The following is a 23,633-nucleotide window of genomic DNA, read 5'->3' on the forward strand; positions in this document are numbered from 1 at the left end:
ACACTTGTTTCACTTTGTACAACCTCCTTAACATACTTCCATTACGAAATTGTCCATAATTTGGTCAATCTTTGTGCTTTTTTGATGAAATTTTTTTCAGAATGTAGATTGGGAATTTTTGCACTAATTTTGGGAAAAATACACACTTTTTGGCATTGGGAATATAGCCGAATAACGGCTATAAAAACGGCCAAAAAAAACCCTGTTAGAATATGCTAATTATAATGTTAAAGTTTGCATACCACCCCAAATATTTTCATATTCCATTGAGATATTGCTTTGATATTTTGCATACTTGTTTACCATCATGACCCCAGTCTGTAAAAAAGAGGAGGCAACTCTGTCAAGCATTTTGACTGAATTATGGCCCCTTTTCGACTTAGAATATGCTTATTGTAGTGTTAAAGTTTTACTCATAACTTATATTATACTATCAAGCATTGAGAATAGTCGAGCGCGCTGTCCACTGACAGCTCTTGTTAAAACTTATTCTCATTTGCCCTAAAAACAGGCCTAGGAACCTTCCGTCCTTGGTAAAAAAAACCTGAATTATTATTTATGAGGGCATATTTTTGTTCAATATTTACATCAATCTTGTTTGTTTGGAAACTGAAGCTGCTTAGTTTATAAAATATTATAGGCAGATGATGTGTTCATAACCATCTTTCGACTGAAAAATGTCTTTGTTGATGACTTTTCACTGATGCCTTCCATATAAAATGTACAATGTTTAGAACATTGTTAAGTACTTATTCATTGATCGTTGAGTTCTGCTTTTCATGCAAAATGCGATTGTTGGGTGAATAATCTAGCCATGTGTGATGCCTGTCTGACTGAAAACTTACAGAGAAGGCATTGCTTAAAAAATGTGGATGTCTAAGGGAAGCAGAGGACCCAGAAAGTCCTGGGTCTGCGCTAAGTCACATGAGGGCGTCTCTGTTGGCATGGCCTCCAGGCATGTTTCAAGAAGTCTGTAACTATCAGTTATTTCATTGTGAATGATTGACAGGGCATTGTTTTCAAAATGGCACACAAGTTCATCAAATGATTGTAAAGGAACAACTTTTAGCTTGACTGTTTGAAAGTATGTTTCTGTGCGAACTCCCTGGTATTTTTCTCCAAAACGAATTGATCAAATGTAATCAAACTCCACACACCTCTTTTGCATCATGAGATGACTGTATATGGCAGCATTTTCGTATCTCCGGGCATAGTTCTGTTGCTTTGCAAGGTCGTTCATAAATGCAAAATTAAAAGACAGATTATCATCGTTGGATGATCGTCATTTTTTTTGTCGATTGTCTTGGTAAAAGATCTGTAACACAGTGTCTAGATGGATATAAAATACTTGGCAAAAAGATTTTAGTTGGCTTTGCACTTTTGCTTTTAAGCGAATGATCTCGAGAATAGGCTATTCATTCTTGTTAGCTAAAGCAAAATATCTCGGTGGCAGTCTTTAAAATTTCTATGCAAGTTTGATGTTGACTAGTGATATTCGTATGTGGTACAAATACAGTGATGATAATTGAACTAGGTTTATTTGTTATAATTATTACAGCAGTGCATTTTCGTATCTCCAGGCATAGATTGTGTTGCTATGCAGGGTCGTTCATAAATGCAAAATTAACTACAGATTGGCATCGTTGGATGATCGTTGGTTTCAGACGATGATCTTGGTAAAACGTCTGTTACACATGTATATCAGTTTGATAGGTAAAATTTTCCTTGGTACATAATATACTTGTGTTTACCTTTAATAAAGGTCTTATATCTTCGAACTGTCAACATTTATAAATTACCTAGTCATGTTTTTATTATCCAGACAGAACTGGAAGAGGCTAACCTTAATAAAGTACGGTCAAAGAAAACGATGAAAAAATATGAAGAGAGACAGAAATCGAAGCAAGTGGAACAAGCCCTTGAAGACCAGTTTGCTACTGGCCGTGTGATAGGTAGGTAGTCTTAAAGCGAGTAAGTTTGCCAGTGCTGTTTTTAAGGTAAGCAGTTGTTGAGGGTCGCTTTGCAGCAAATCTTGTAGGCATATTTTCGAAGGACCAGTTTTCCAGTGGTCATGTTATAGGTGAGGACCCTCTTCTTAAGAAAGTGGACAAATTGTAGATAATAATTCCTTTGTGTGTTTCTAAATAGACTTGCAATGATGACAAACAACTTAGGACACCTTTTAATCACACCATGTAAATAACATAGTTACCGTTACCTGAGCAAGTCTGGAAAAAACATTTATCGTTGAATCAGCCTTCCATTTGCTGGAAATGTTTGTTTTTTTGTAAAGCATATTGGAACCTGTGATGAAAAAATTGTTTGTGGTTGTCTTGCAGAAAAAGATTATGGAGTACCAAGATCTATATCATAGGGCAAATACACAAGATTGTGATTCTGTTAGCAAATGCATTCACAGGTGTTTGTGTTTTGTGAGTGCATTGATGGGTATTTATGTTGCAGGAAGCATTGGTAGGTGTTTTCTTTTCGGGAGAGAATTTCTAGGTCTTTGTTTAAAGATTGAGTTTGCAGCCAAGGTCTAAGTAAAGCTGGTGAGAGTGTCCTGTTGGCTGTGTTTATGTTGAAATTAACTGCAGTGGCAGCCATCGGGCAGAGCCTGATAACCACCGCTGCCCTACTGTCTGTAGAGGGTTCAAAGATAAGGGATGATACACCAGATTGCCACCCGATTGATGCTGTCTGTTTTCCAGTTAAAGTACCCTGTCTTCACAACTAAACCAGTTTGCGAAATTAGCACTTGTCTGGTTGTTCGGGACAAGTAATTGCTTTCAAGTAACTTCGGCAGGAAATATGAATAGAGTATAAAGGAAAGCTATTCACTTTAGCTGGTTCGGACAAGTAGTTTCAAATTCTAAATTCACAGACTTCTAAACAGCTAACCTTAAATTTCAAGCATGTCTGTTCCTTTATCTTGACATGCATTTCGTATAATCAGGCTTGGGATGTTCAGGACTGGTTCTGATTTCAGGCTTTTGAATACATGTACCAGAATTTCCCTATATGATACTATTAAAAAAGGAGATACATTTTCAGACTTGTAAATTATACTTCTGGTGTGTAGTATATGTTTATTGGTGATCACTTGTAAGAGATATGAAACCAAAAACTGAAGAAAATCCTTTGTTTGTATTTAATATAGAAAAGAATGTTGGTGAGAATATTTTCTGTACAGATTTCATTACACATAAGATGACATTGTTATACATGTTTTACACTGGTTTATTTTTGATGAGGAGAAAGCAAAGGAGATTTACGATTGCCATTTATACTGTATCACACTAAAATGTGTTGTTGAAAATGAAACAAACTTGCAATGATGACAAACAACTTAGGACACCTTTTAACCACAATATGTAAAAAAAATTGTTACCGTTACCTGAGCAAGTTTGAACAGATAGACACATTCCTTCTTGATTTATTTACAGGCTTTTTAGTTTGTTTTGAAAAAGTTAGCTGAAAAAAGTTTACTGAACACATCATATGTTGAAAAAATGCAAGCCATAAAGTATCTTTTGAAGTAAAGACAAATGTGCAATTTTGAGTATTGTTCCTTTATCTACGGCTATAATTATGATCCTTCCTTTTTTGTCAAAAGGAGGTGATAAGTATAAAGGCAAGCTAAAACAGATTGGGTGTAAAATATTGGTCCTTTCTTAAGACTGTTAATACTCTTATTTTTGAAAATATACCAAGTCCAGTTCTCGGAACAACATATGATGAGTAAAAATGCATGTGCATCCCTTGAATACGATGATGGTTTCAGTGTAGCTCTGATGTTGTCTACTTTCCTTTATAATTGGTCCTACCCTATAGACAGTATTACTAAGTTTTGTTTGCCAGAAATCTTGTGTTGTTGAAAGCGTGTTGCTGAAGCAACTTATTTGCTTTTTGAAAGGGTTTAACATGTTTTCCTTTTAACTAATGAAACTACACCTTGTAATACTGACTGTTGAGTAAAAGGTATTGGTTTGTCAAAACTTCAAAAGGTCGAAACTCTTAAATGAAGGTCCAGATATTGATACATATTGGTATGAATTTCGAGACAGTTTGCAGTGATGAAAATTCTTAGGACACCTTTTAAAGAACCATGTGAAAAATGTAAGCGTTACGAAAACTGAGCAAACTTCAGAAACATCTAACCCGCCCTCTTAGCTCAGTAGGGAGGACGTTGGTCTACGGATCTCGGGGTTGCTAGTTCGATCAGGGCGTATGTTCTCCGTGACGATTGGATAAAAGACATTGTGTCTGAAATCATTAGTCCTCCACCTCTGATAATTCATGGGGGGAAGTTGGCAGTTACTTGCGGAGAACAGGTTTGTACTGGTACAGAATCCAGGAACACTGGTTAGGTTAACTGCCCGCCGTTACATGACTGAAATACTGTTGAAAAACGGTGTTAAACCCAAAACGAACAAAAATCAGAAACATCTAAAATTTGTCAAAATAGAGAAACTTTGATGACTTGCAATGATGACAAACAACTTAGGACACCTTTTAATCACACCATGTAAAAAACATAGTTACCGTTACCTGAGCAAGTCAAGAGTATTGGGATACCCACCACTGCTGTAATCTTTGAAAGTACTGAACAATAAGTTTGTCAAGATTCATCTTGTGGTGGTGGTGGAGTGGGGAGGGGGTGTAGATGGCCACTGGTTCTTGTATTTTCTGATGAAAAGAAGCAGGAAGTTACATGATAAGTACTCATGAATACAAAAATAAGGGCAATGTACTTGTTGTGATTGTAATGAACAAAACTTGCAGTGATGACAAACAACTTAGGACACCTTTTAATCACAGCATGTAAACAACTTTGTTACCGTTAACTGAGCAAGTTTGAACAGATATAACGGGCTTTGCACAAATTTGTACCAGAAAATTTGCAATTTCAGTTATGTCATAGCTAAAACTATTTTGTATTGTCTGGATGTAGTTCCGTGTTTACATTAGCAACATATGGTCTGTATAGCATAATATTATAAGTCGCAAAAATATCCTTAAAAGTGCAAATTTTGATACTTCAATAATTGGTGAACTGAAAAATGTGACTTCATGAAATCTTTATTTGAGCAGAAAGCATTCCTTAATAACTTGAACTAGACTTTTGTTGAATGGAGGCAATATAAAAATTATGTGAGAGTTCTGTATGTATGTAAAACAGAAGGGTTAAAAGATGTTGGAGTTTATGAGATTTGATCCACTCGGAATTTGACAAGTTTTCAATATTCTGCCAAGAGGTTACGTATTTAGCTATGAAAATTCTTAGGAAACCTTTTTAAAAACAGATGTCAAAAATTATGCAAATACTGAGCAATCATCTGACCTGTACAGTTAGAAATTTATTTTGAATATATATTGAAATTCTAGAAAACTTCAACCACTAGTGTGCTGGCAGCATGTGATTCTGCCTTTGTGACCAGTGCCCACCAGATGAGACTGCACATCGGTGCACATATCCATGCAGTCTCATCTTTGTCTGCACTTTTCGCTTTTCAGTTTGTAAATTTTCAATGAACACTCCTTCGAATAATAAATGGTACTGCTCAAATTGAATGATAGACCAGTCTATTTCAGAAATTTAGCAGGGTAAAGGCTAGGTGACTTGCAGTGATGACTAACTACTTTGGACACCAGGTGACATATTAATCTCAACATGTAAAAAATCCTCTGTGACCATTACCTGAGCAAGTCGAAATAAAGCATGTCATAAAGGTAGATGATTGATGGCTATGTGAAGAAGAAGGGTTTAATTTTGATGTGTCACTCCTGTCCTGCTTACTTCCCAGTAAAGATGGGAGGTCTTCAGACCAACAGTGAAGACAGTTTGTTAGATTGCCCATCTTGTTTTCAGTTACATATATTGTCAGCAATTGTTGTGTTTGTCATTTTGTGTTTGATAAGGTTAGTTTTGTGCCCCAAAATTACAAGATGTTAGTAGAGGTTTTCAGATGGTTGTGAAAGATTGGCTGGCTTCATTCATTCTGTAATTGTTCGCTGATCTTAAATTTTCCTTGCAGGGTAGTAGTTTTGATAGGTTAACTGTTACTAACTTAGACATTTTTGGTGACTTGCAATGATGACAAGCAACTTAGGACACCTTTTAATCACAGTATGTAAAAAAAATTGTTACCGTTACCTGAGCAAGTTTGAACAGAGAGACACATTTCCTTCTTGATTTATTTACAGGCTTTTTAGTTTGTTTTGAAAAAGTTAGCTGAAAAAGTTTACTGAACACATCATATGTTGAAAAAAAGCAAGCCATAAAATATCTTTTGAAGTAAGACAAAGGTGCAATTTTGAGTATTGTTCCTTTATCTTGGGCTATATGATCCTTCCTTTTTTGTTGAGAAGGAGGTGGTAAGTATAAAGGCAAGCTAAAACAGAATGGGTGTAAAATACTGGTCCTTTCTTAAGACTGTTAATACTCTTGTTTTTGAAAATATACCAAGTCTGAGTTCTCGGAACAACATATGATGAGTGAAAATGCATGTGCATCCCTTGAATACGATGATGGTTTCAGTGTAGCTCTGATGTTGTTTACTTTCCTTTATAATTGGTCCAACCCTATAGACAGTATTACTAAGTTTTGTTTGCCAGAAATCTTGTGTTGTTGAAAGCGTGTTGCTGAAGCAACTTACTTGCTTTTTGAAAGGGTTTAACTTGTTTTCCTTTTAACTAATGACACTACACCTTGTAATACTGACTGTTGAGTGAAAAATACTGGTTTTTCAAGACTTCAAAAAGTTTAGATTCTTAAATGAAGGTCCAGATGTTGATAGGAACATAGAAGAATGTTCTGATTGTATACATTAGTTAACAGAATTTTTGAGTGGTGGTATGAGATTCAAGTCAGTTTGCAATGATGAAAATCCTTAGGACACCTTTTAAAGAACCATGTGAAAAATGTAAGCGTTACCAAAACTGAGCAAACTTCAGAAACATCTAACACGCTCGCTTAGCTCAGTAGGGAGAGCGTTGGTCTACGGATCTCGGGGTCGCGAGTTCGATCAGGGCGTATGTTCTCCGTGACGATTTGATAAAAGACGTGTCTGAAATCATTAGTCCTCCACCTCTGATAATTCGTGTTAGGTTAACTGCCAGCTGTTACATGACTGAAATGCTGTTGAAAAACGGTGTTAAACCCAAAACAAACAAACAAAAATCAGAAACATCTAAAATTTATGTCAAAATAGAGAAACTTTGATGACTTGCAATGATGACAAACAACTTAGGACACCTTTTAATCACACCATGTAAAAAACATAGTTACCGTTACCTGAGCAAGTCAAGAGTATTGGGATCCCCACCACTGCTGTAATCTGTGAAAGTACAGAACAATAATTTTGTCAAGATTCATCTTGTGGTGGTGGTGGAGTGGGGAGTGGGTGTAGATGGCCACTGGTTCTTGTATTTTCTGATGAAAAGATGCAGGAAGTTACATAATAAGTATACATACAAAAATAAGGGCAGTGTACTTGTTTTGATTGTAATGAACAAAACTTGCAGTGATGACAAACAACTTAGGACACCTTTTAATCACAGCATGTAAACAACATTGTTACCGTTAACTGAGCAAGTTTGAACAGATACAGCTGGCTTTGCACAAATTGGTACCAGAAAATTTGCTATTTCAGTTAAGTCATCTATAGCTAAAACTATTTTGTATTGTCTGGATGTTGTTTTGTGTTAACATTATTTGGCAACATATGGTCTGTCAGGCCTCGACCTTAGCGGTGGACCGTTGGACCGACGCAACCAAAATATCGGCAGGTCCACTAACTATCAAACGTTGGGTAGACCGACGGTCAACCAATTTTCAGTCACGGTCTGCAAATAAAATAAAACCCTTAAGAGTAAACAAATAGGTGGGGGGGGGTGGGAAATAGTACCCATATCGACGAATTCACAAAACGAAAGTTGATTTTGCCTTAAGTACGGCATTCTACCGTTATAAGCATTGGTGAGTTAAAGTCAGGAGAGCACAAATGGACTACTCCACCGATCGGGCGAGTGGTTTTTACGTGGTATTTACCAAATTGAGAAATTACATCAGGCAAAATTACCTGGATTGACTGGAATTTACCCGCGAATCGTAAAAATATCAAAACGTCATGCTGGTAATTTTCCATTCCACAAGCACGTGCGCCCTATCGTAATGTCTAATTTACATCGCGGTTACTTTTGACACAAAAAACGCGCGTAGTGCATTCATTTTTAGCTCACCTGTCACAAAGTGACAAGGTGAGCTTTTGTGATCGTGCGGCGTCCGTCGTCTGTGCGTCCGTCCGTCCGTAAACTTTTGCTTGTGACCACTCTAGAGGTCACATTTTTCATGGATCTTTATGAAAGTTGGTCAGAATGTTCACCTTGATGATATCTAGGTCAGGTTCGAAACTGGGTCACATGCCGCTAAAAACTAGGTCAGGAGGTCTAAAAATAGAAAAACCTTGTGACCTCTCTAGAGGCCATATATTTCAAAAGATCTTCATGAAAATTGGTCAGAATGTTCTCCTTGATGATATCTAGGTCAAGTTTGAAACTGGGTCACGTGCCATCAAAAACTAGGTCAGTAGGTCTAAAAATAGAAAAACCTTGTGACCTCTCTAGAGGCCATATATTTCACAAGATCTTCATGAAAATTGGTCAGAAGGTTCACCTTGATGATATCTAGGTCAATTTTGAAACTGGGTCACGTGCCCTCAAAAACTAGGTCAGTAGGTCAAATAATAGAAAAACCTTGTGACCTCTCTAAAGGCCATATTTTTCATGGGATCTGTATGAAAGTTGGTCTGAATGTTCATCTTGATGATATCTAGATCAAATTCGAAACTGGGTCACGTGCGGTCAAAAACTAGGTCAGTAGGTCTAAAAATAGAAAAACCTTGTGACCTCTCTAGAGGCCATATATTTCATGAGATCTTCATGAAAATTGGTCAGAATGTTCACCTTGTTGATATCTAGGTCAAGTTCGAAAGTGGGTCACGTGCCTTCAAAAACTAGGTCAGTAGGTCAAATAATAGAAAAACCTTGTGACCTCTCTAGAGGCCATATTTTTCATGGGATCTGTATGAAAGTTGGTCTGAATGTTCATCTTGATGATATCTAGGTCAGCTTTGAAAGTGGGTCACGTGCCTTCAAAAACTAGGTCAGTAGGTCAAATAATAGAAAAACCTTGTGACTTCTCTAAAGGCCATATTTTTCATGGGATCTGTATGAAAGTTGGTCTGAATGTTCATCTTGATGATATCTAGGTCAGGTTCGAAACAGGGTCATGTGCGGTCAAAAACTAGGTCAGTAGGTCTAAAAATAGAAAAACCTTGTGACCTCTCTAGAGGCCATACTTTTGAATGGATCTCCATAAAAATTGGTCAGAATGTTCATCTTGATGATATCTAGTTCAAGTTCGAAAGTGGGTCACGTGCCTTCAAAAAGTAGGTCAGTAGGTCAAATAATGAAAAAACGTTGTGACCTCTCTAGAGGCCATATTTTTCATGGGATCTGTATGAAAGTTGGTCTGAATGTTTATCTTGATGATATATAGGTCAAGTTTGAAACTGCGTCAACTGCGCTCAAAAACTAGGTCAGTAGGTCTTGAAATAGAAAAACCTTGTGACCTCTCTAGAGGCCATACCCTTGAATGGATCTTCATGAAAATTAGTCAGAATGTTCACCTTGATGATATCTAGGTCAAGTTCGAAACTGGGTCACTTGCCGTAAAAAACTAGGTCAGTAGGTCAAATAATAGAAAAACCTTGTGACCTCTCTAAAGGCCATATTTTTCATGGGATCTGTATGAAAGTTGGTCTGAATGTTCATCTTGATGATATCTAGGTCAAGTTTGAAACAGGGTCATGTGCGGTCAAAAACTTGGTCAGTAGGTCTAAAAATAGAAAAACCTTGTGACCTCTCTAGAGGCCATACTTGTGAATGGATCTCCATGAAAATTGGTCAGAATGTTCTTCTTGATGATATCTAGGTCAAGTTCGAAAGTGGGTCACGTGCCATCAAAAAGTAGGTCAGTAGGTCAAATAATGAAAAAACATTGTGACCTCTCTAGAGGCCATATTTTTCATGGGATCTGTATGAAAGTTGGTCTGAATGTTTATCTTGATGATATATAGGTCATGTTTGAAACTGGGTCAACTGCGATCAAAAACTAGGTCAGTAGGTCTTAAAATAGAAAAACCTTGTGACCTCTCTAGAGGCCATACCCTTGAATGGATCTTCATGAAAATTAGTCGGAATGTTCACCTTGATGATATCTAGGTCAAGTTTGAAACTGGGTCACGTGCCTTAAAAAACTAGGTCAGTAGGTCAAATAATAAAAAAACCTTGTGACCTCTCTAGAGGCCATACTTTTCATGGGATCTGTATGAAAGTTGGTCTGAATGTTCATCTTGATGATATCTAGGTCAAGTTCGAAACTGGGTCAACTGTGGTCAAAAACTAGGTCAGTAGGTCTAAAATTAGAAAAATCTTTTGACCTCTCTAGAGGCCATATTTTTCAATGGATCTTCATGAAAATTGATCTGAATGTTCACCTTGATGATATCTAGGTCAGTTTCGAAACTGGGTCACGTGCGGTCAAAAACTAGGCCAGTAGGTATAAAAATAGAAAAACCTTGTGACCTCTCTAGAGGCCATATTTTTCATGAGATCTTCATGAAAATTAGTGAGAATGTTCACCTTGATGATATCTAGGTAAAGTTCAAAACAGGGTCACGTACGTTCGAAAACTAGGTCAATAGGTCAAATAATAGAAAAACCTTCTGACCTCTCTAGAGACCATATTTTTCAAAGGATCTTCATGAAAATTGGTCAAAATTTTTATCTTGATAATATCTAGGTCAAGTTCAAAACTGGGTCACATGAGCTCAAAAACTAGGTCACTATGTCAAATAATAGAAAAAACGACGTCATACTCAAAACTGGGTCATGTGGGAACAGGTGAGCGATTCAGGACCATCATGGTCCTCTTGTTTAATAAAATCGATTTAAATTTTCAACACCGCTTGAGAACTAATACAGTTTGAATTCTATAACAATTTTAATAAGATATCGACAGGAGTGTAGGCAAAATTCTTTAAAAACGATCAAATTTTCATATAATGTTCTGTAAAATTTCAAACAGCGCGATCTTGATTATTTATTTCTTTCTTAAAGTAAATAAATGGTACATACTATGGTAATAAAATTCAGACTTTTGACCAGAAAGTACAAAAATCACAATTAAAAAATCTTAAATAATGAAAAAGCGGCAGCAATTTAAATACATGGAGTAAACAGATTTCTGTTAGCGCGGCAGAATAGGTTACGTGACCTAACGAACGTAAATAGAAATGTGGTTTTAAAATAAAGCAGTATGATGTCGTTGCGGTTTTTAATAAGTTTTAAATGATTCTTTGTATATGTGTACAGGGTTCGCACAGGCTTGAAAAGTACTTGAAAATGAAGGGCAGTCTTGAAAAGTCCTTGAAAACAAAATTTGTCTTGAAAAGTGCTTGAAAATTGTCCAAAGACCTTGAAAAGTACTTGAATTTCTTATTTTCTCGTATGCTAGACAATTAAAATCTCCCTGAAAATCAAAAGTAAACCTTTTAGAATAAAATCGGCAAGTTTCGAGCAATGGGCAGAGCTACGAAAACGCCGTAATAAAAAAGGTCGAATGTGTTCGGGACGAAAGTTTGGGTATGAATGTTTCGTACTTTCTGTTAGCGTTGTCTCCCCTGACTAAAATGGCGTCAGTTCGTCACGGCTAGAAAACGGCTAGAATTTACAAATATGTGTAAGTATTATTTATAAACAAGTCCTTGAAAACTATAAGACTAGTGCTTGAAAAGTCCTTGAATTTGACTTGGCCTTGTCTGTATGAACCCTGTGTGTATTTTTTGACACAACACTTTGTTAGATATTCTTCTCAAACAATAATGTAAATTTCTTGAGGGCAAATAGGTCACAGAGGTAGGACATCCACTATCATCGTTCACGGTTTGACACATTTACATGTCAGTTTATTCGGGATATTGCACATTCGCTTTTAAAAAATTAAAGAAAAAACTTTTTTACTGATTTCTTCTCAACAATTAAAGGAATCGAGAAAGTACGATCAGACAGTGATGTCACATGGCGCGAAAACATGACGTAATGCCATGACAATCTCGGGGGAAACTATACCGCTTTGATCTCAGCTTCAGATGCCACAATAACCGACACACTTCTTTTAGCTCTTTGAGAGGGTGTTAATTGAAGATGAAAACAAGGCCAATTACTTAGTTTATCATCAGAATAATTACCGATAATTGATGATGTTTTCTTTTTTCACTTTCAACACGGGTCGGGAGGATGATGATTATTGTGTCCATATTTTGGGACACTTTACAAAATAATTATTTTTCTGGATAACAGATTGCTACTGTCTTCCATTTTTAATTATTTTAGAAATAAGTCCTGTTGCTTTGAGTCATATGAAGTTATGACGTCTACAACATCAAAATTTATGTGATAGAATTGGAGGTCCACTAGAGTCTGAGCAGGTCTACTAGATTTTAGCAGTTGGTGGACCTGCTGGCAACTGCTGAAAAAAGTTAAGGTCGAGGCCTGTCTGTATAGCATAATACTAACAGTCTGAGATACAAAATTACCCTTTAAAGTAAAAATTTTCATACTTTAATTGGTGAACTGAAAAATGCGACTTCATTAAATCTATAGTTGAGCAGAAAGCATTCCTTAATAACTATATACTTCTGTTGCAATGGAGGCCATATAGAGATTGTGCGAGAGTTCTGTATGTAAGTAAAACGAGGGTTAAAAGATGTTGGAGTCTTGATCCATGCGGAATTTGACAGCTTATCAAAATTCTGCCGAGAGGTATTTTTAGTTACGAAAATTCTGAGGAAACCTTTTTAAAAACAGATGTCAAAAATTATGCAAATACCAAGAACTGAGCAATAATCCGACCTGTACAGTTTGAAATTTATCTTGAATATATATTGAAACTCTAGAAGCGTGCTGGCAGCATGTGATTCTGCCTTTGTGACCAGTGCCCACCAGATGAGACTGCACATTGGTGCACATATCCATGCAGTCTCATCTTTGTCTGCACTTTTCGCTTTTCAGTTTGTAAATTTTCAATGAACACTCTTTCGAATAATAAATGGTACTGCTCAAATTGAATGATAGACCAGTCTATTTCAGAAATTTAGCAGGGTAAAGGCTAGGTGATTTGCAGTGATGACTAACTACTTTGGACACCAGGTGACATATTAATCTCAACATGTAAAAAAACTTTGTGACCATTACCTGAGCAAGTCGAAATAAAGCATGTCATAAAGGTAGATGATTTGTTTGATGTATGATGGCTATCGTGAAGAAGGGTTTAATTTTGATGTGTCACTCCTGTCCTGCTTACTTCCCAGTAAAGATGGGAGGTCTTCAGACCAACAGTGAAGACAGTTTGTTAGATTGCCCATCTTGTTTTCAGTTCCATATATTGTCAGTAGTTGTTGTGTTTGTCATTTTGTGTTTGATAAGGTTGGTTTTGTGCCCCAAAATTACTAGATGTTAGTAGAGGTTTTCAGATGGTTGTGAAAGATTGGCTGGCTTCATTCATTCTGTAATTGTTTGCTGATCTTAAATTTTCCTTGCAGGGTAGTAGTTTTGATAGGTTAACTGTTACTAACTTAGACATTTTTGGTGACTTGCAATGATGACAAACGACTTAGGACACCTTTTAATCACACCGTGTAAAAAACATCAGTTACCGTTACCTGAGCAAGTCAAAAATAATTCTGAAAATTATCAGCAGTTTTTGTCAGCCATGAGTCGATTTTTCTGGAAAAGGAAAGTTGTATTATAGATTTGCTAGACCTTTACCCTATGGTTTGCTTATTCGGATTTTATTACTTTATTCTTAGTTTTTAGTGCCAATTTCATTGTGTTTATTGTCTTAAATGTGTTTTACAGGAAGTTATTTGGTTGTTTTAAGATGTGAGTGGGCTCTGGAATGATACTTGCATAGAAATGTGATATGTTGGAGTTTCAAGACAGTTTGCAATGATGAAAATCCTTAGGACACCTTTTAAAGAACCATGTGAAAATCATAAGCGTTACCAAAACTGAGCAAACTACAGAAACATCTAAAATTTTATTCAGAGATTGAAGTCTTAGAGATTTTGATGACTTGCAATGATGACAAACAACTTAGGACACCTTTTAATCACACCATGTAAAAAACGTTGTTACCGTTACCTGAGCAAGTCAGAATACCCCTTGTTTCAAATTAGATGCCACTGATTCTTGCGCTTAGGCCCCATGTTGTTCTGGAAAGATCTGTTTGTGAAAAGAATTGGAACCACCGTCTTATTCTTGCATGGTTGCAACTAATAAGAGTCTGAACACTTCGTTTTGCTGTAACTCTGTGATTCCAGCAAGTATAAAAGTTCTGATATCAGATCAAATCTTGCATTCAGATTAATGAAAAGAAATGGTGGGTGTCATACACCTGCAGGAGATAAATAAGAATAATTTGGTTTTTGTGACATGAATGAGAAAAGAACTTGCAATGATGACCGACTACTTTGGACACCAGGTGACATATTAATCTTAACATGTAAAAAATCCACTGTGACCATTACCTGAGCAAGTCCAAATAAAGGTGGATGATTGTTTTTGTATAATTGGCCATTAGAAGAGAGACTTTTAAGGTACTTTCTGTTTGACGTAGCCCGTCCTGCCTGGTTGGCAGTCTACAAACCACCAGTGAAACAAGTTTGTTGTTAAAATTGTCGATCTTGTTTTCAGTTAGGTATGGACAGTTATGTTTCTTGTCATTTTTTGTGTGGCAAAGTTGGTTTGTGTCCCAAGATTGATTCTGTTTTGTAGGTGTTTTCAGGTTGTAAAAGATTAGGATGTCTTCAGTTATTCTCTGGTTTATGAGGTGATTATACTTTTTGCTTGCCGAGTACAGTCTACTGTACTAGTATACATAATTGTTAAATTATTTTGATGACTTGCAATGATGACAAACAACTTAGGACACCTTTTAATCACACCATGTAAAAAACGTAGTTACCGTTACCTGAGCAAGTCGAAAAATAATCTAGATATTTGGTGGTGTGTCAGTCTTGATTTTCCTATGTCAGAAGGAAAAGTATATAAGGCTATCGTTTGGTTATAGCTAAAATTTGATGAATGCTTCATTATGCCAGTTAGGTTTTTTTCCCCCCCAAGATTCTCATTTACATAAATTTAGTGCCTTAACCAGTTCAATGATTATATATTATAGTTATACCCGCCTGCTTGTCTCAGTAGGGAGAGTGCAGATCTATGAACCTTTGGGTTGCAAGTTCGATCCCCAAGCAGGCAGATGTCTCACGGACGATTTGGTAACAGACATTGTGTCTGAAATCATTCGTCCTCCACCTCTAATTCATGTGGAAAACAGGTTTGTACTGTGACAGAATCCAGAAACACTGGTTAGGTTAACTGCCTGCCGTTACATAACTGATATACTGTTGAAAAACGGCATTAAACCCAAAACAAACATATATTATAGTCGTTTGCATTTGTCAAGAAGTTGTCAGTTTGTTGTCATTCCAGAGGTAAAAGGGTAAATTGGCATAAAATTTAATTTTGAAATTGCTAGATGATTGGGCTGAAAATAAAATATTTTGTTTCCTGATATGCTGCCTAACCACAAAAATAAGAATGCTATTAAACAAAACTACTGGTACAGAGCAAGAGGAGTGAAATACAATGTACATTGTATTCAGAAGGTACAGACTGTTCAGGGCTTTTTTCCGCTATAAATCTACCTCCTGTAAAAGGAGGTAATCCCAATGCAAAAAAGTATGTTTTTTTCCCAAAGTTGAATTTAAAATTCCCAAATGATTATACCTTTTAGGGTTTTTGCTGTTTTAAGATTTTAAGATAGTTTTGCTGATTTGTATGTATATTTAGGTAAATTATCATACTGTTGAACAATTACTGAAATGCAATTCATCAGTATTTCACACAAAAACACATTTATGTAGATTTTGGTAATTTGCAAATTGTCCCAATTAAGACAATTTCTGAGAGCATTTTCCCAATTCCACCGGTGTCGGTGGCATTCCCAAATTGATGAAAACAGGGTTCGCACAGGCCTTGAAAAGTCCTTGAATTCGATGGTAGTCCTTGAAAACTCCTTGAAAATGACAAAACCCCTAAAAAACCTGGAAAAGTACTTGAATTTTGAAAAAAACTCCTTGAATTTGACCTTTCACTCCTTGAAAATATTCTTTCCGTAACTTTGCTTTGCAAAAAGAAATTAAGGCTTAAAATAAATCGGAGAAAATGAAAATAAATTCGTGAAATTGCAGGATCAGGTCACTCGTATGCTATTATAGTGGTCTACGGCCACACTTTATCGATATTTACAGAGTGCTATTTCTACTATATCACCGTTTGCATGTTTCCGTTTCCGTTTAAAAAAGTACGGGGAATAATAACTCGCAATTTTTAGCTATTTGCGAGTGTTTCCAGTGAATTAAAATGAGTAAGAAAAATAAACATGTTTACTCAAGTAAGCGGGAGACAAAAGACAAATATAAACAGTGGCTGAAGCCCTTTAGAGCAGACAGAACGAAGTGTATTTGTACGTCGTGTGACAAAATTTTGAGGTATCATTAGTAGGAGTGCGCTAAAAAATCACAAGAATAGTGATAAACCTCAGCAAAATAGTGAATTACATCAATCTAATAATCGAATTACGTCATTTTCAAAGGTGTGACAAGTGATGGTTGTTTTATTTTTGCATTACATAATAAAAGTTTTTCAGATTAGGTCGTGGTTTTGAAAAAAAATAGTGCTTGAAAAATTGTAAAAAGTCCTTGAAAAGTACTTGAATTTTGTCTCTGATATTCTGTATGAACCATGGAAAAAAAGGCCTGCTGTTTTTGTTAAATGAGAAGAGAAAATAGTGGCCTATAGAAGCAGGTTTCAAAGTAGTGGCCTTCATTAGGATACATACAATTAGAAAATGTCTGTAGCGACCATAATGATTCTGCATCCTTATGATCAATATGACAAATGATGAGCATTAATGACATCCCTTGAATACGATGATGGTTTCAGTGTAGCTCTGATGTTGTAAATAAGTCCAAGCCTGGATATTGTTCAGTATTCTATGAGTTTCAAGACAGTTTGCAGTGATGAAAATTCTTAGGACACCTTTTAAAGAACCATGCGAAAAATGTAAGCGTTACCAAAACTGAGCAAACTACAGAAACATTCGTTAATCTTGTCCAGAGATTGAGGTCTTGGAGATTGACTTGCAATGATGACAAACAACTTAGGACACCTTTTAATCACACCATGTAAAAAACATAGTTACCGTTACCTGAGCAAGTCAGAATCTAAGGATACCCCAGGGCCCTTGTTCTCCTCAAAGTTTTGCAGGAACTCCCAAGACCCCTTATAAGGTGGTGATGCTCGAATCAGATAACTAGGAATGTGAGTGTACAAGAAATTCTGTTTTTTCATAATCGGTGGTATGTCAGTATTGTTGTATTGTAGTGTAGAGGCTGTTGGTTTGTCTCACTGTTCTATTGTTTTCTTATGCTGGAATGCCAATGGTCTTACGCATGACAAAATTTTGTATTTCCTATTGCCAAACAATGACGTACCAGTGATGGTGTGTGGTTCAGCGTAGAATGTAACCCTGACAGCATGATGAAAATCTATGAGTTGTAGAGATACAGCATGTATTACATGTATATATCTTGATGCTTACTATGTCATAGTTACACTGACTGTCTTAACCAGTACTTCCACTAGTCTTAACACCATGATAAAGGTGATATAACATAATCATAAAACCATGATAAAGGTGATATTACACAGTCGTAAAGCCATGATGAAGCTGATTGATAATGCCATTGTATTTAGGTATTACTGTATCAAGGTATTTGGGAGGTTTGGTCATGAAAAGTTTGGGAAGACGGAAAGGAGTGAAAATCAGGAATCTTTGTAGACTGTTAGAACTATTATTAACTCGCCCCTCACACTGGGTTTAGCTCTTGCCTTCAGGTCAGGTTGCAGCTTTCTGTTCAGTGTTTCTTCTAGATTATAAACAATATCTATAGACTCTACACACTGAGTTTTCTTTCTTCAGAGCAATTTTGCTGATAATGGAAAGTAGGCAGGATGATGATAGCTATAGACATTGTGAAGGTGGCTCCTCAGTCGTTTTGACTGTACAACGACCATCTAAAGATTCAGTCGACACTGTCATAGTTACTCTGACTGCTTACTGTCCTAGTTAGAAGTTCATACTTGTATATTTAAAAATATATTTATATATACATGTAAACAGATTTGCTATCCGGATTGCAAATTAACACTTGTTATTCACTTACTAGAAGAATACCAAGTCTGAACTTGCAGTTTTACTTTTTACTTTTCCCAGTTCATATTCTATAGATAACAGATATTTTTTCATGTTGTCATACCGATGGCTGAGTGTAAAACTGTCGTAATGTGCTGAATTTAAAGTTATGACAGTTTTCTGTTAAAAAAACATGTGTTACGAAGAAGTTGGCATTGTTTTCTTTCCAAGTTTATTGACATAACTTGAGTTCTTTGGATGGAACAAACCTTACTAAACCAGGCTAGTTTGTTCCGAGTCAAAATGATGATACTTGGGACGTAATTCAGATTGAAACCTGATGTTAATCACAGTATCTGATTGTAGTCGATAAATTGCATATCTTGAAACAGATTTTTTTGGGGGTAAAATGACAATAAATTGAGCCGTGCCATGAGAAAACCAACATAGTGGCTTTGTGACCAGCATGGATCCAGACCAGCCTGCGCATCCGCGCAGTCTGGTCAGGATCCATGCTGTTCACTAAAGGTTTCTCTAATTGCAGTAGGCTATAAAAGCGTACAGCATGGATCATGACCAGACTGCGCGGATGCGCAGGCTGGTCTGGATCCATGCTGGTTGCAAAGCCACTATGTTGGTTTTCCCATGGCGCGGCTCAATTTATTATTAGTATCTCAAAGGATTAATGATGATCCTTTCAAACCTTGAATTACACATTGTGTAGCAGTAATAAACGTATTAATGATGGTCAAGCTAGACCATGCTAGTTTGCAAAATGATGATACTTGGGACGTAATTCAGATAAAAAAACTGATGATACATAAGTATCTGATTGTATTCTAAATATATGTAGTAAATATTATACTAGTATGTTTATCTTGGCATTTGTATCATGCCCATTTGATTATGTTACTGTCCTATTTGCTTTTGTCGCAGAACGGACTTTATCACATTAGGGAAAAATATGTGTCAGGCAGCTGGTAAGCTCAGTCAGCAGAGCACCTGCCCTGTAAGCGAGGGATTCTGGGTTCGAGCCATGGACTGATGGCACATCTTTCTCATTCTGTGACACTTCAGGAATCGCTTGTATTAATTCATTTTATTGGTCTTGTTGGTTGTGTTGCTTTTCTTATTGGTCTCATTGGTTGTTATTTTTGTGTCAGTCTTGTTGGTTGTGTTGTTACAGTATACATCGCTCCTGCTGGTTGATATACTGTTTCTATTGGTCTTTAACGATAAAAGGAAAATTACAATTTGTGTGTTGATCTTGTATTGTTGTTGGGCGATATAAAAAGTAACAGGACGACAAGCGATACAAAACAACCGGTCAACACACTAAAGTTATTTTCCTTTTATTAATTACAGTGTACCTTTGCATCTTGTGTTGCCCTATTGTTTGGTTTAGCTTAGCTAAACCGCTTCCTCGGCTTGTCAGATACAAAATGATGATACTTGGGACGTAATTCAGATTTAAATCTGATGATAAGTACAGTGTCTGATTGTGTAATCTAGAGAATTCTTTTGAAAATTATGTGTCTTAATTTCCTGTTTGTATCTGAGTTTTCAGCTCAACTGACTATAAAAGCTTGAGCATGGTGTGTGTTTCCATGGAAAAGGTGTCTGAAAAAGAGAATAAGCTTGACAAGCATCACTATGTTAACACATTTTCAGTCTGTTATGATTAAAACTTTCAGTCAAAATGATGAATAAAAAATGCAGATATGTGAAGCTCATTTTGATTTGCTGTAATTTTTCAGAAATTGCAGTGCCAATGGTATCCTTTCAAGATAAATTTCAATGATGATGTAATCCATAAGTCAGCCTTCTGGCTGCTGAAATAATAAAAGAGAAATTTATAAAAATTTCTTACATTTTCCATTTTGTGCATTTCAGCAAAAATCGCATCCAGACCTGGCTGTACTGGACGATGTGACGGTTATATCCTTGAAGGAAAAGAGCTTGAGTTCTACATCAGAAAAATGAAGACCAAGAAGGGGAAATAATCTGTGAAATATCTGTACAGTGTGAAAATAAAAAAAAGACAAGATTCATGCGTTGTTGGTTTAAGGTTCCTGAAAAATCTCCCTTTCAGAATAATTTAATTCACAGATGCTAAAATTTCCTTTGTTTTTCTGAAATATTCAAGGATGTCTGAATTCCTTAGGGTTGGTTATTAATCTTCATCCGTCCTTCTGTCTGTCGGTAACATTACGTGTCCGCTCTTATCTCCTAAACCCCTTGAAGGATTTTCATGAAACTGGTCAAATGATCACCTCGAGACGATGTGCAGAACCCATGAGGCAGCCATGTCGGCTAGAGGTCAAGGTCACAACTCTTAAGGGTTTGAGCCTTCCGTTTCGTGTCCGCTCTGTATCTCCTTGACCCTTTGGAGGATAATTGTGAAACATGGGCCAAATGATCACCTCATCAAGACGATGTGCAGAACACAAGTCGCAGAGCTCCAGATAAGCTGCGTATTTACGCAATTAAAATTGCAGAAAACCCAATTGAATTCATACAGTGTGCGTAATGAAACGCAAGTAAAATTCCTAATACCCCATTCATAAAAAATAGCTTGCGTATCGCATTTTCCTTATTACTAGAACAGGTTGCAAATTATCGGAAAAATCACAGGACCATTCAGTCGGCTGATCGGTGTTATTTGGATACTTTGTAAACAATTTTACGCCGATAAAATGTAAAAGAGTTGAAGAATAAACGTTGTTGCAGCACAAACTAATTAGTGGGATATTTTGCTGTTCAACAATGACAGTTATCTGTTTGTGACGATGTAGTGTCACCAATACCGGATGATATCTTTTGGGAGAATGCACATTGTGGTGACCGCATCGTTCGGGATATTGTGGATGAACTGATCTCCGACTTCATTAAAAGTGAAAAAGAAAACAGTATGGAACATTCATTACAATTTTAAATACATTTTTGTATTAAACATTGAAGGGTGCCATTAAAGTACTTAGCTACTTAGTCAATCCTGTTCAATGATATATACCATGTATACTGTAAGCCAAAAATACTCGATTGTTAGTGCGAGATTGGTAAAATACCCAATTGGTTTTAGCAAATACCCAATTACTTCTGAAAAGGCTGGGTAATGATATTATTTTTACCCAATTCAAATTTCGAATACCCAATTCAGACAAAAAGTGATGGGTAAATACCCATTTGCACCAAAAGCTTATCTGGAGCTCTGCATGAGTCGACCATGTCGCCTAGCGAGGTCACAACTCTAGGTCAAAGGTTTTAGCCTACAATTTTGTGTCCACTATATATCTCGTAAACCCCTTGAAAGATAATCATGAAATCATGAACCTCATTAAGACGATGTGCAGAACTCGCAAGTCAGCCATGTCAACTTGAGGTCTGGGTCAAATGTTTAAGCCTTCATTTTGTGTCCACTCTGTATCTCCTAAACCCCATGAAGGATTTACATGAAACTGTCAATCACCTCATCAAGACGATGTGTAGAACTCGTGAGTCCGCCTTGGGTCAGTCAAAGTCAAAAGGTTTGAGGCTTCCATTTTGTCTGCTCAGTATTACCTTAACCCCTTGAAGGATTTTAATACGACTTTACTGTAATATTCCATTTATCTTTGAGACAATGTGCAGAATCCAAAATTCACCCCTGCCAGCTAAAGGTAAAGGTCACAACTCCATTGTTGAATGGTTCCACCCAATATCATAAAACCTTTTACTATCCATAACAATGGCAGGGGATACATATTTCAAAAATTGCTTATAAATCTAGTCTCTTGCCAGAATTCTGTGTAGACACTAAATGATGCAAGTCTACTCCAGATGTTGAACATAGTGTTACTTGCACACGTGTATGCAAAATGGTATTTCATGCTCCACAAAAATCTGGGTAATTATACCAAAAAATCCGTTTTGGTTGTTAGGAATCAGTGACTTGGGTTCTTCAATCCTGTAACATAATGAAGAAAAACATTTGGATGGGCCTTTCATGGCCAAGTGGTTTAAGTTTGCCCTTTGTTGATGTGGGTTCCATTCTGACTTGTGGAGGGGGGGGGGCCTAAAATTCTTCAGGTGAGGAAGCCATAATTATAGCTGGCTTACAGAATGGCACCCATGTGGTGAAATAAAGTAGAGATAGTACCTGTTTTTCAAATCATAGGTATGAAATTAAAACGAAGATAAATGTCCATATATTTCTCAAAAATAGATATATTGACAATATTTCAACCAGAAGCGAAGAGTTGTATTTAATATTTTCATGTAAAAGAAACATCGAAGGGACATAATATAGCGAATATTTTCTACATGGTTGCATTTGATTTCTGGATTTCTAAATAATGATCCATGATACTGTGTGCTAAAAATATAGAACAACTGGAACAGTCTGTTTTTAAACAGCAAAAATATGCTGTAGCAGAATGAAAATTGTTAAGCTCTAACTGGGACTGGAACCCAGGACCTCTCACACCTAAGGCAGACACTCCACCACTTCCCTATAACAGCAGTAGCTATAGCTAGGCAGTTCAAGTGCACCGATTTACATTACATGAACTGGAACAGTTTTGTGACAATAACATAATCGGCCTACTCCAGATTATCGGCGTATTCGCTTTATTACCTAACGTCAATTTTCGTGTCAAGATAAAATATAATCTAATGCTGCAAACGTTTTAATCAGTCAAAACTGCCCAAATTTCTCTTACGTGTTTTTAGCTCACCTGTCACGAAGTGACAAGGTGAGCTATTGTGACCGCTTGATGTCCGTCGTGCGTAGTGCGTCGTCCATCAACAATTTGTAAAATAATCTTCTTCTTGAAAACCACTTGGCAGAATTACACCAAACTTCACAGGAATGATCCTTGGGTGGCCCCCTTTCAAAATTGTTCAAAGAATTGAATTCCATGCAGAACTCTGGTTGCCATGGCAACCGAAAGGAAAAACTTTAAAAATCTTCTCAAAAACCAGAAGCCCTAGAGCTTAGATATTTGGTGTGAAGCATTGCCTAGTGGACCTCTACCAAGTTTGCTCAAATCATGACCCGCCCCAGGGGTCACTTGATTTTACATAGGAAAATCTTCAAATTTTTTCTAAAAATAAACCAGAAGGCCTAGAGCTTAGATATTTCACATGTAGCATTGCCTAGTGGACCTCTACAAGATTTGTTCAAATCATGACCCCTGGGGTAAAAATTGAACCCGCCCCAGGGGGTCACTTGATTTTACATAGGAAAATCTTAAAAAATTTTCTTCTC

At 36.6% G+C, this 23,633-nt stretch overlaps 1 protein-coding gene, 1 long non-coding RNA gene and 2 other non-coding genes across 4 annotated transcripts in view; all 4 read left to right on the top strand.

The window, feature by feature from the left end:
* Nucleotides 1–20,432, top strand: part of LOC123541573 (40S ribosomal protein S8-like) — a 36,171-nt gene extending 15,739 nt beyond the window's left edge. The window contains exons 5-6 of the mRNA XM_045327139.2: nucleotides 1,823–1,952; nucleotides 20,279–20,432. Of these exons, the coding sequence (XP_045183074.1) occupies nucleotides 1,823–1,952; nucleotides 20,279–20,388 (240 nt within the window). The 3' untranslated portion in view covers nucleotides 20,389–20,432. The remainder of the gene's footprint in view (nucleotides 1–1,822; nucleotides 1,953–20,278) is intronic.
* On the top strand, nucleotides 1,963–7,604 carry LOC128549497 (uncharacterized). The gene is made up of 2 exons (XR_008367761.1): nucleotides 1,963–4,370; nucleotides 7,111–7,604. It is a non-coding gene; the product is annotated as an uncharacterized LOC128549497 (long non-coding RNA).
* Nucleotides 4,069–4,144, top strand: LOC123541594 (small nucleolar RNA SNORD58). The gene has a single exon (XR_006684607.2). It is a non-coding gene; the product is annotated as a small nucleolar RNA SNORD58 (small nucleolar RNA).
* Nucleotides 17,203–17,278, top strand: LOC123541595 (small nucleolar RNA SNORD58). Its single transcript, XR_006684608.1, has one exon. It is a non-coding gene; the product is annotated as a small nucleolar RNA SNORD58 (small nucleolar RNA).
* Nucleotides 20,433–23,633: the final 3,201 nt, after the last annotated feature.

This window comes from Mercenaria mercenaria, chromosome 16 (assembly GCF_021730395.1).
Source record: "Mercenaria mercenaria strain notata chromosome 16, MADL_Memer_1, whole genome shotgun sequence".
Lineage (NCBI taxonomy): Eukaryota > Metazoa > Mollusca > Bivalvia > Venerida > Veneridae > Mercenaria > Mercenaria mercenaria.